At 36.2% G+C, this 11,801-nt stretch overlaps 1 protein-coding gene across 1 annotated transcript in view; it reads right to left on the bottom strand.

Moving 5' to 3' along the window:
* Nucleotides 1-219: 219 nt before the first annotated feature.
* Nucleotides 220-11,801, bottom strand: part of TANK (TRAF family member associated NFKB activator) — a 29,926-nt gene continuing 18,344 nt past the window's right edge. The window contains exons 7-10 of the mRNA XM_082483475.1: nucleotides 10,902-10,978; nucleotides 8,590-8,708; nucleotides 6,390-6,973; nucleotides 220-2,073 (exon numbers count right to left, since the gene is read on the bottom strand). Of these exons, the coding sequence (XP_082339601.1) occupies nucleotides 1,906-2,073; nucleotides 6,390-6,973; nucleotides 8,590-8,708; nucleotides 10,902-10,978 (948 nt within the window). The 3' untranslated portion in view covers nucleotides 220-1,905. The remainder of the gene's footprint in view (nucleotides 2,074-6,389; nucleotides 6,974-8,589; nucleotides 8,709-10,901; nucleotides 10,979-11,801) is intronic.

Here is an 11,801-nt window from a genome sequence, read left to right as displayed (position 1 = left end):
GAGGTGGAGCGGGGAGGGAGGCAGGCTGCCTCCACCAACAAAGAACCGCGGCCCAGCGCAGGGCTCGGCTCGGCGCAGGGTTCCCTGCCCTTCCCACCCCTTCCATTCCCTGTCTTGCCCTTCCCACCCCTTCCCTTCCCTGCCTTTCCTTGCCAGCAGGAGAGCTCATGGGGAAAACGCGTCCATGCATGGGGGGGGGATGACACGGGCAGATGACTTTATTTTCTTTAAAGGCGATTCGCAGTTTGATCAGCTCTTAATAACGTGAGCTCCTGAGCTCGAATTTCACGGTTGAGAGGACAAATCGGTTTTGTGTCGGGCTGGCTGGAGATGTGCGAATTCCCTTCTCTCCTCCCAATCCTGGAACTTCTGCCTCTCCCAGGAACCACCCCCAGCCGTGCTCTCCGGGGAGGTCCTTCGCACGGCGAGCCCAGGGATGCACCTACCCGCCTCAGCGCTGGGCACCCGCCGGGCTGTAGAGACGATCATAGCAACAAACTCTTTCTGCAGGTCATGCAGCAGACATGCACTGTACACTGCTGTTTATTACAGTACACTCTGTTGACAGCTAGTCACAAACACGAGATGTTTAAAATAGAGAAAATAATAGTAGAAAAATCCATTTCTAAAAATTATGCAGGTGTTACTTCTTCCAGAAATTGATCACCTGTGAACAAATCTTTAAAAAGAGAAACTGTTGTGCTTTGCTGCTATGAAAATATTAATGCTAATTATCAAATATCAGGACTAAAACCTATATTCAGTTCGAATGCAAAAAGCTCCATGTCACCCTTTATCATTAATGTAAATTACATAGTAACCCCCCCCTTTTAATTTGATACCAATAAATCCAGAAAATGTGCAAACTTTATCAGAATGCAATGTTTCAACTAAACAGAAATTTAAATTGCATTGAGAAAGCCACTAAGCATATTCAGGTTAAAAATGAAGTCACTGAGATCTGTGTGATTAGGTTTTTCCCTTTCCTTTCTAGGCTGTAACAGACTTGAGCAATCCTTCATAGCAGATCAGAAAGAAAGGGAAATAATCTTTGGTATTCTTAGCTTTAGGAAAAGTTTAACCTTTTCTCACTCTGTCCTTCATACTAATATAAACTTTTCCATGAAAGTATTTTTACTAATTATTAATGCTAGAATGGTACATGAACAAGATAGTTGTTTTTGTTTGTTTTTTTTTTTTTTTAATAACATGTAACAAATATCCATAAAATTGTTACTGTTACATTTTGGCAAAAGGGTCATTTATGTGCTGTGTTTGATTACTCTCTCTAGGAAACAATTCATCTGGGAAAGTCAACCATTCATTTATGTTACTAGTGAACAAGCCTATCCTAATTTTGGCACACCTGGCATTCAGTTACTGTGATGATTTTACAAGAATCTGAATTAAGAGGTTCATTATTGTAAGTTAAATTTGGAAATTTGGTAACAGAAATGAAAAATGAGAGCCTACTTCTTTTCCTGTTACTTCAAGGAAAACATAATCACATCACTGGATACTGAGAAAAAAATGCTAGCATTACACCAATTTCCCTAGCCAGATTAAGGCATTAATCCTGCAAGTCTGCACTCATAAATATAACCGTGACTTTGGGCTTATTCAGGCAATGATTAATTAAAAAAAAAAAAAAAGAAAAAAGGTGTTTAGCATCACTCTCAAAGGTAATATTGAAGCATAACAAGCAGTAATGTGAATTACAGTACCGAGTGACTTAGTTTCATTTTAGCTTGTCAAAGGACAATTAAAAATGTGCTTATGTGACAAAAAAAAGTCATGAGTTCTTATTTATAAGAAGTCTTAATTCTTAAATTCTTAGCATATCTATTGAATAAAAAAAAAAAATCAAACATATGCAAAACCAGCAATCCATTGAATTCTCAAACATTAAGACTTTACTTTAAAGTGGGAATTCAGATGCCGAAGAAAATCTTCCTTAGATGTTATAGATGGTGGGAAAACTTCTCGACAGAATTCACATATTCCACACTGATTCAGTTCAGAGTCTGTATAAGCTTGTGCCAACAAATCATTGTCTCGAGGCTGCCAAATGAGCTAAAAGAAAAAGAAAATGATTATTGCTGTGGTTTACAATGTGGTTTACATTATGCTGTGGTTTATATTTATATAAAAAAATATCCGCCTCTTTAAACTAAGTGTCCTCTGCACCTGCCTGGACAGAGATATTAACTAGAAAGTTCTAATTTAAGAAAAGAAAGATTGGACTTTGATTTTTTAACGTTCTGTGAACATACTATTCTTGCAAACATTTAAAATGCCTTGGTATCTATTAATGATAAATATTGGTATAAGCAAAAGTCTGTAATATCAGTCTGATAAATATTAAGGCTTTTCTTTAACTTCGCATTTCAATATTTTCCTGTAGGAGCCATAGTACACATTAGCCATTAAACAGAAATGAGAAAACACATTTTTACCTTAGAATAAAATGTTTCTTTTACAGTTAGTAATGAGTCATATTTTATTTCTGTTTTTCTTGACATGTAACTAGTTTTCAGTTTACTTACAAAATGACCAGAGTAATGTCATATGGCTTAAGTTACTTACAAGCTTTCACTGCCTTTTAGTGTAAATGTGTCTCAAACAGTCTGTTTTGGGATTCCTTCTGCCATGACAGCATCAAACTCAATGGGACTACCTGAATACCTATCCATGTATTCAGGCAGTTCTGTAAACCATGCTAAATTTGGTTCTGCAGCTGTACTGCTCTTGGTCCCTGAGCTAGTTAGTTTAAAGCCAGCAAGTCTGCTTACCTGATGTGAGAGTTCAAGGGATTTCAGCCCGAAACATACTTTAAGTCAGAGTGTACACTAATTGTTTAGTATCATATCGACCAGGAATCAAAAAGTCTTCTATCAGTTTTCAAAGTAAAGTTAAAAATTAAGTTTCATTACTTTAAATATTAGCAACACAAGATAAAATACATAGTTAAGTTATACGGCCAGGATGATTAAGTTTTGAGTAAATTGAAAACTAAATGCACGCTGCTGTGACTGCAAAGTAGCCAGAATGGCAGCAAGCTGGTATGAGCTCTATGTGGGGATGGAACCTAGAAGAGGAGAGCACCCTACAGTTTTTTTGGCTCAGTTTTCTTCTCTCTTGCTTCACTCACACATGGAAAGGCAAACGAGAATACTTTAGAAAGTAGTTTCTTCAGAAGTTTTAAATTTCTTGCTATTGATACTTACCCAAGAGTTTTAATTTTCAGCTGTAATTCAAATTTCATCATGCCAAATAGTTAGAATCTATTGTTTATTCTTCCTGTGGTAACTCACTGTACAACTAACCTGGCTCTCATAGCAGTTAAACCTCATCTTTAAACAAGCTAAACTTCTTGCAGTCAATTTCCCGTCTATTCCCTATTTAAACAGTGTTTAGCTTATCAGATAGCAATAGCAGATTTACTGTCTTTCATTATGGTCAGCAATCCATATAATTAAATTGACTAATTAGTAATTAAGTGCAATCACACCACTTTTTTCAGCTCAAAGAGTCTACTTATTGTATGTTGCTGGTGTAAATTGCATATTAAATCTACTAGACACCAACACACTTAAACATCCCTACAGAAATGTGCTTAGAATTACTTGTTTCTAGTATCTTATGATTTAAAGCACCATTTAAAAAAAGATTAAATAGTATTGTAAAAACCCCATAAAGGGTATAGTAAAATTTCTAATCTTGGAAGCACGACACGGGGAGCAACCCACTGAGTAGGCACTTAACTTCCATTTCTTTCTTTTGAGTGTTAAACATGTGTTTAATATGCTTTTCAGAGCAGGGATCTATTTAAACAGATGTTCTGTTTCAAAAACATTAATATTCAGGGTAAGATCAATAGACTATCGATTTGCTTTTAAAATCATGAACATTCTTAGAAATATTTTTGGTGGAAACAGCCCCCTCAAACTGTGAATACCAATAAACACATGCATCTATATGCAAGTCTCAGTTAAATGTAGTTTGTAAAATCCTAGGTCCACTAATATCCATGTTTATTTTAATCTGCTGCTCTTTTCAGTCACATGTTTTTTTAAAAAGTTACATCCTAAGAAAACAGTACTGAGTTTTCACATTTAGTATCCACATAGAAGGAAAGAGCTAAATTTATTACAGCAACTGAGAGCAGTTCCAAGAACTTACTGTTGCCAAATCTATTGCATTTATGGGGTTTTCCATTTTATAAGTTAACATATGTAGTAAATACTTGAAAGTTTTATCTACACTAGAGAAAAAAAAATCAGGTATATAATTCATCCCTATTGGGGCTTCACCAGTGGCAGGGATGATGGAAGCTGTAAGCAGTGTAACTACCCCTTAGAAAGGGCATGTATGCAAGTAACTTTTTAAAAACATCAGTATTTTAATCTACATATATATTATCTGTGAATCAAATCTCTAGCACACTTAACAGTCAGAAAAAAACTAAAGCTGCGTCCAATTCACTGGGAAAAATACTTAAAAAACTCTTTTGAAGGCAGCTGAATAAAGGTGATGGATGTTTAAAAATACTGATATACACAGACTATATTTAATGGATCCTAAAATAATACTGGCTTGTTTCAAACAAGCTTCTGGATAAGATATAACATTTTAATCAATATATGTTCTACAGTGCTACTGTAGATATGACTTACAAATACTGAAACAGTTCACCATTGCCTTTCTTTTCTGCAAGTGTTAGCGTTATTATATTTTCCCCACAAAGTAGATAATTTACATTTTAAATAATGGTTCCAAATTAATCTCCTTATTTTGCAGAAATACCAATGATCAAACCAAAGGCTTATTGCTATTCAACCACAGTTCTTTTCTACTTTTTAAGCTGCATGCTCTCCTATCAATTTATAATCACATACCAGCTGTTTCACTTGCTGTAATATACAATGCAGGGTGCCACCTATTGAAAAATGAATACACAGACTAACTAGTAAAAGAACAAGCTGGAGAGGGAATACAGAAAAAGAGGACAGTAACAAGCAATAGAGTGAGTGTTTCACAGCTCCACAGGAATTCTACCAGTGATAAAATAAATGGTTTCATTTGTTTAACTCAGTCACAACTTTAACTGAGGATCCAACAAAGTAAAGCACAATAAAACCTGTGATTAGTAACTTGTTATAGAATTGAGATCTCCTACATTACAAATAGATAATTAAAATACATTTTGAAAAATCAGGCTTATAGTTCAAAATATGATGATGAAGAACAGCAAACTTACCACGCTTTAAACCTTTTGTCCAAAACTGGTTCGCAATAGAAAATTAAACCAGACCGGGTATGTTTTAGGAGAAGAAAACATCAAAGCTATCGTGCCCTACAAATGCTTTCCAAATGCTAGTTTTGCATGTCATGCAGTGGCCAAATTGAGAGGTAAAGCTCTTCTGCTGCATGCACCTTGTCTTTAGCAAAGAACACAAAATGACATCAATGTAAATAGTAAAAATATGCCAAATCCACCCTCACAGAATTCCTAAATATCACTCTTTGCTTATTCTTGAAAAGCTGTCCCCTCACAAGGTGTGAGAAAAGCCACAGTGATGTAAAAAAACAGTCCATAAAGGTCCATAATAATTTTGCCAGCAATTTCAGTTGAGACAGGATGTTACACCAAAAAAGCAAAGTATTAGAGACGTGATTGTTAGAACCTGCTGAAATGTTTTTATGTATTACAGCAACTGGGCCTTGTTTTCAGAAGCTCCCATGGAGTAGCTATTAACTGAAATTCAAGCCCAAAGTGCCTACATAAACCTAAAATAAAGTATTTTAGTGAACTTCCCTTCAGTTGAAAGAATAAATATGCTTTCCTCCTTGACTGCTTAAACTATAAAGAAAAAATTTCAAGGCTTTTTTTGGGGGGGAGAAATAGGGTGCTGTTTATACCTCAGATTGAGATAAAAAGTAGAACATTTTTCCGCAGTGAAGTATTTATCTGTTCGGCTTTTTAATTAGTCCATTTGTCATATTCTCTGCTGTACGTTAAAAACAATTAAAAAATTATGTGCCCTATTCAACTGAGATCAAGGGTAGAAAGCAAGCAATCTTAAGGGGCAACTGATGATTAATGACAGCTTTGAAATAGATGTAAAAGCAATTACTATCTAAACGAACTGAAATTTGTGCAAGCATATCCAGTGCTTACTTCTGCTTAAATTCCTGCCCTTTCACTGGAAAAGTGTCGTGTATGCATACTTCAGTATCAGGAAGAAGAACTGACAAGAGATACTGTCTTAAAAAAAGATTGATGAGATACCTCATAGAGTATATTAATCCTGTCTCAAAGATCTTTGCAAAGGGGTCGTCTGAATCATTACTATTTTTTGAAATGTACAGTATTTATAAAAAGATACCTGTTGAGGACCTCTGACGGTTGTCCCAGCAGCTTCTAAAGAAGAGAAAATTACTTCAGGTACACCCTGGTTTGTGTGCTTAGGTACAAATGTGAAACCAGTGTCTGTTGTTTTTAAACATGTTTTGTCACGGGTACTTTCTATGGGCATGTTTGCATGATTTGAGGGGTTTGTTTTGTCAACAGTAGTTAAGCTTTGTAAAGCTGAGGTCATAAGATCAACTCCATGAGCTTCAAATGAGTTAGGTTCCAATTTACTGAGGTTAACAGCACGGTCTCTGTGCTCCAGGTTAAAATGATGATCTTGAAGCATGTTTTCAGCTATACCAGTACAAGGAACTGTTGGTTTTTCCCGAGTGCTCTGCAAGAAAGCAGAGTCATTGTCTGTAGGTGGAAACTTGACATTAAATTTAGAAAGTGATTCTACAGAGTTGTTGTCCTCATCTTGGCCCACTCCTCTTGGTGTGATAGATGTGATGCATGATGCACCTCTATTTATATCCTTTATAACCCGAGGCTTAAAAAGCTCTTCTGCTTGTTCATCAGTTTTATCAGTACACTGTATCGGCATGGAAAACTGTATTTCTGTGAAGAAAGAATGAAGAAAACATTAAATAGTCCACTGAAGTACAGTTATTAAAGGTGTGGCATTGGGGTATTTTTCCTGATAGGTTTTTGATCTTTCTTCTTGGCTTTTTAACCTTTATTTTTTGTCTTTGAAATTAGTTTGCAGCATAGTTCTCTCTCACAAACACTAGCTCTGACAGAAAAACTATCAGAACTGAAATAAAAGGAATGAATCCTGTTCTAATAATTCTATTTCTCTTTGATTTATTGCTACAAACATTTTCATTTTATTGAAAATTATGTTGTCCCATACTCTTAACACATACTTGCATATATTTACGGAAGTGTTCTGGCAGAAATAGAAGCTGGAACCAAAACCATTTCACACGGTGCCAAGAACATGCTAGGCACCATGAGCGCAGTTTTAGAACATATTCAGGTACCAAACTCCCATTGGTTTCCAAATCAGGTAAATATTGAAATTGAATTCCTAAGTGGGACCATATTTTCCCTTTGTTTTGAGAATTCCCCCTTAATTTTTGGCACTTCATTAACAAAAATTGTAATAACATACATGGTTATTCCTAATCAGGTGAGAGAATAACCTCAGAACACATCTATTGTACAGCAGCCTTCTGACATGACTCAGATATTGTAGTAATGTGGGCCACAAAAGTAACAGAAATCAACAAGCAGATTAAATCTATGTCATGTATAGCTTTTCGCACAGTTGAGTTAGGCACTCATTTAAGGAAAACAAATCCATTATGAAATAAGTTGCCAAGCACTCGTCTCCCAAAAAATAAAGTTGACTAGTGTACAATCAGAATATAATAATACAGTTCAGACATAGCAATTTCAAGCCACAAGCTACACATTCACACTTCATGTAACAAAACTTCAGTAATGGTATAACCTAAATTAGAAGCAAGCGCTGAGTTCAGCGTCTTCTGCTTCAACCGTGTAAGTTTGGCAGGTGTTTTCTGAAATCACTTAAGAGTCTGATCCTACTATTAAGAAAAGCTAGTAGGGAATACCCGTAGTAGCTTATGTTATATTAAATGTAAGCATTAGCAGAACATTCAGGAGCTGTTCCAGCTGCAATAAAAATCAAGTCTTTCTTTTGTTTTCAGGAACTGTAGGATTAAGCTTTGTCCCATATAACAAAACACTATTCAAAAGTCTGCACAAGGAAGTCTAGAAAATTAAGTCCTCTGACTCTCCTCAGTCCAGCAGTTTTCCTCTAACAGATATGGGGCTAGAGACATTCGTAACAGACATCTTTTGAACTGACAGCTAAATTAAAAGCAAGCAAGTGCTGTCATTCACACAGTATGATGGGATATCACATGTAGTAAGTGCCTGCCTCTCACTCCAAGGGACAAAACAATTACAAGAGCCATTGATGTGATGACTGTCTTTTATAGCATGTGATTTGGAGCATTCGTCATAGAATGCCAAAACTGGCGGTGCGTTTTCTTGGTGAAATACTGAGCACCATGTGAACAGACTTGAAAAAGGCAGATGGTAAACAGTGGAAGTACTTCTATGTATGTGTAATTTACAGTATTTTCAAATATAAAGCAAAGCTTTCAAACAGTTGAATCACAATAAGAGCTTAAGTATGATATTACCAGTTTCAGGTTCTGGCTTTATCTTCAATTTACTCAGTTGGTCTGTTTGTTCTCTGGCTAGCATACATATTCGATGACACTCTTCTTTCATGTCCTGGAAAATAGTTTCCAGATTCTCCCTGGAAGATCAAAATTGTAAATTAGAGAGTCAACCAATTCAGCTTGTTGTGACCTTTAATCTAGTCACACCCACAAACTGGAGAAAAACAATAGTGTAAGCTACTCTTCTTGGATACCTTGTTCCTCAGCATATGTGTGCATATTTTTGTTCTCCTCAGTAAAAGCAAGCAGAAAAGTGAAAAGAAAATGTTGTTAAAGAGCTATTTAGTCATATCATACACACCTACCTTCAAGCTTAGGGCCTGAACCCCCCCAAAAGTCCAGCCTTTACATTTCTTTCAGTTCCCTCAGTGATTTTGTGGAAAAGCTCATCTTTCACAAGGGTACTGTTTCGATCTCATTCTAGGGAAAATAAGATGCTGCTGCTGTGAACGTTGTTTTCTATTGTTTTCTGTGTGCTTCAGACTTTGCAGAAGGAACACACAAGCATTTGTTATTTCTCCTTTCTTTTCTGTCTACCTGACATTTTGGAGACAGACTCATGAACTCATTCCTTCTCTGTTTTACACACTATCACATGACTTTTCCTTTTACTTAGAACATTTTTTATATTATATCTTTTCCAGAGTATCATATGGACATCCAATATTTAGCTATCTGCACTGAGAATGGTAAAAATAGTTCTTCTTGTTGGTCTGAGTTTTATTTGCCCAAAGGCACTATGTTACCCAGTTACTGATGCATCCATAAAATTCCATTGTGAAATTTTAATAAGCTTGCTGAGGAATTTATATTTCTAAGCACATTATCATGGATTTTATAAAACGAACTTTCAAGGATGAAAAAGTGAAGTTGGTGACAAACTGGATTTGTGTTCTCTTTTGCATCTTTGTATCAAAAGTGCTCAAAGGGGATTTTTCTTTAATCCAGTGAACTGTTTTCCTTTTTATTGCGTATTCATATAGCAACCAGGAGTGTCATGAGCTGCGTTCCTACTTCTGCTGTGCTTTTCTTTTTGAAGACACAAATGTCTATTTGTATCTCATTTGGAAAAAAAAAATCTACAGAAGGAGTTAAATTTGCTACTGTTCACACGTACATTCTGACCATTTTTCAGGTGTTTAGATAAACATGGAATGAAAAAGGACTCAACACAAGTTTCTAATTGGTGCTTTAAAATATACATATGATTAGATGAATCAATCTTAATTTGCTAGACATTTGTGATACTATAATCTTACTAGTGTAAGATTACCAGTAATCTTACCCGTTACATACCTCTTTCCAAGAAAACAGTAAAGTAAGGGAGCTATTTGAGAGGAGGAAGACAGAAGACAGGTAAAGTTTTTTCATTTTTAGATATAAATCAGTAAAGACAAAAAAGTCTTTACCACATCACAGTCATATTGCCTCTCTTTCCTATCATAAAGCAGTAGTGAGTCAGACTAAAGATTCACGTAGTTCACACAGCATATGTCTGAGAGTGGCCAAAAGCAGATGCCTAGGCAAGAGTATAAGAAGACAGCAAGAGTTTATGATACTTCTTCCTAATGCTCTCCTAGACTCACCTTAGAGAATCTTCTACTTGACCTCAGCAAAATTGTTACAAGTGGTATTACTGCCTATCCTGTGAAAAACTCAAACCTAAGACTTTAGTCAATATTTTTGCCAAACCACTGGCAGAACAGGGAATACTTGCTTAAGAAATATACTGCTTTTGGTCCCTTGGTCATAGCAAGGGCTGGCTGGCTTCAGCTTACAGATAAACCTGGTTTCAAACTCTCTCATTTAGGATGGATCAGGCCAAGAATTATTTCTTTATGCTGACTATCAGACCTCCTCCTGACAGCGCAGCAGGCTCCTCTGCTGTGCTGTCATCCGTTAATCCATTATGGTTGTACATTCCTGGTCTGAAGAGAGTCAATGCAAGGAAGTTAATGCTTATCCAAAGCCCAGCATTAACATCCAGTGCTATTTCCCACAGAGTTTAACCTCCTGCTGAACCAAATAGCTATTTTTCTTCCTCCCAACTTATGCTTACATACTTGGAAAGCCCGAGCTATAATTCCACATAGTTACTGGCTTTGCTATATTCCCCCACTGGTTCTTTGACCTCTGCTGATCCCCTCCCCACCACCTGCCCCCATCCATTTTTTAAGGTACTGTGTAGAAAAGAGGGAAATAACTGGTCTTATTTAGTAGCAGAAAAGACAATTAAAAGCAAATTTAAAAAATGCTGCAAAAGCATTTACCTTTCAGGCATAGGTGAAATACCAGAGATCCCTAGAGATAATTCAGGCTTATCTGGAACAATTTTCTTACTTTTCACCTTGAAGTAAAATATGAAAATGTTGATCACAGGTTAGCATATTAATTTTGCTCTTCACCCTGATATGAATAAAAATGTCATGGGATCTTTCACTTAGTCCTTCTGGAAGCTCTCAAAACATTCACAAAATGACAAAAGCAGTTTTTTACTGTTTGTGTGAAATTCCTATTTTTAGTTTAACTTAGCAACTCAGTGTGGCATTCCTCTGCTTATACTCCCTTGAAAGGAAACTGGTTCTAAGAATATTGCTTGACTGTCATTCTGTTTCAATCATGTATAAGGTAAGAATATGTATTATGTATAAGCTTGTTAGTGAGGTATCCAGCTATTTTAGCTCTTAAAAATCAATTTATTCACAGAAATTTTCAATGAACACATCACAAGCCAGTATGTCAAGAGTTCTAGCAGGTTTTTAAATAAGTTCTTAACTTTGACTACCACCTTGTGGTTAACTCTAGTATTACATAGTTTTAAATCTGCCAGGCATTTAGGCAAGTTTTTGTAATAACCAGTCATTAAAGCTGCAGTTCCACTAGATCTACATTACCAGATGGTCTGGGTAGTTCGTATGTGCTCCAAATCAGACACAGAACTTGATCATATGTCTGCCAAATCAGCTGATTTCAATGATACACTGTTTATAATCACAGACCCACAGCCTACAGGTTTGTCTTCCCTTGCACTGACGTGCAACTGCAGCTCCTGTAGACACATTTGAGCTGCCTTATAGCTAGCAACATGGTTTACAAATGCTTGCCACAGCAAGTTAAGCAATGCTTGGGAAGTCTAATAGCAACAAGTTATGTGTTGCTGTGCTCCTCCC

Source organism: Vanellus vanellus (assembly GCF_965231255.1).
Source record: "Vanellus vanellus genome assembly, chromosome: 5".
Lineage (NCBI taxonomy): Eukaryota > Metazoa > Chordata > Aves > Charadriiformes > Charadriidae > Vanellus > Vanellus vanellus.
Note: the sequence above shows the minus strand (reverse complement) of the source record. Positions and strands in the feature narration are given on the sequence as shown.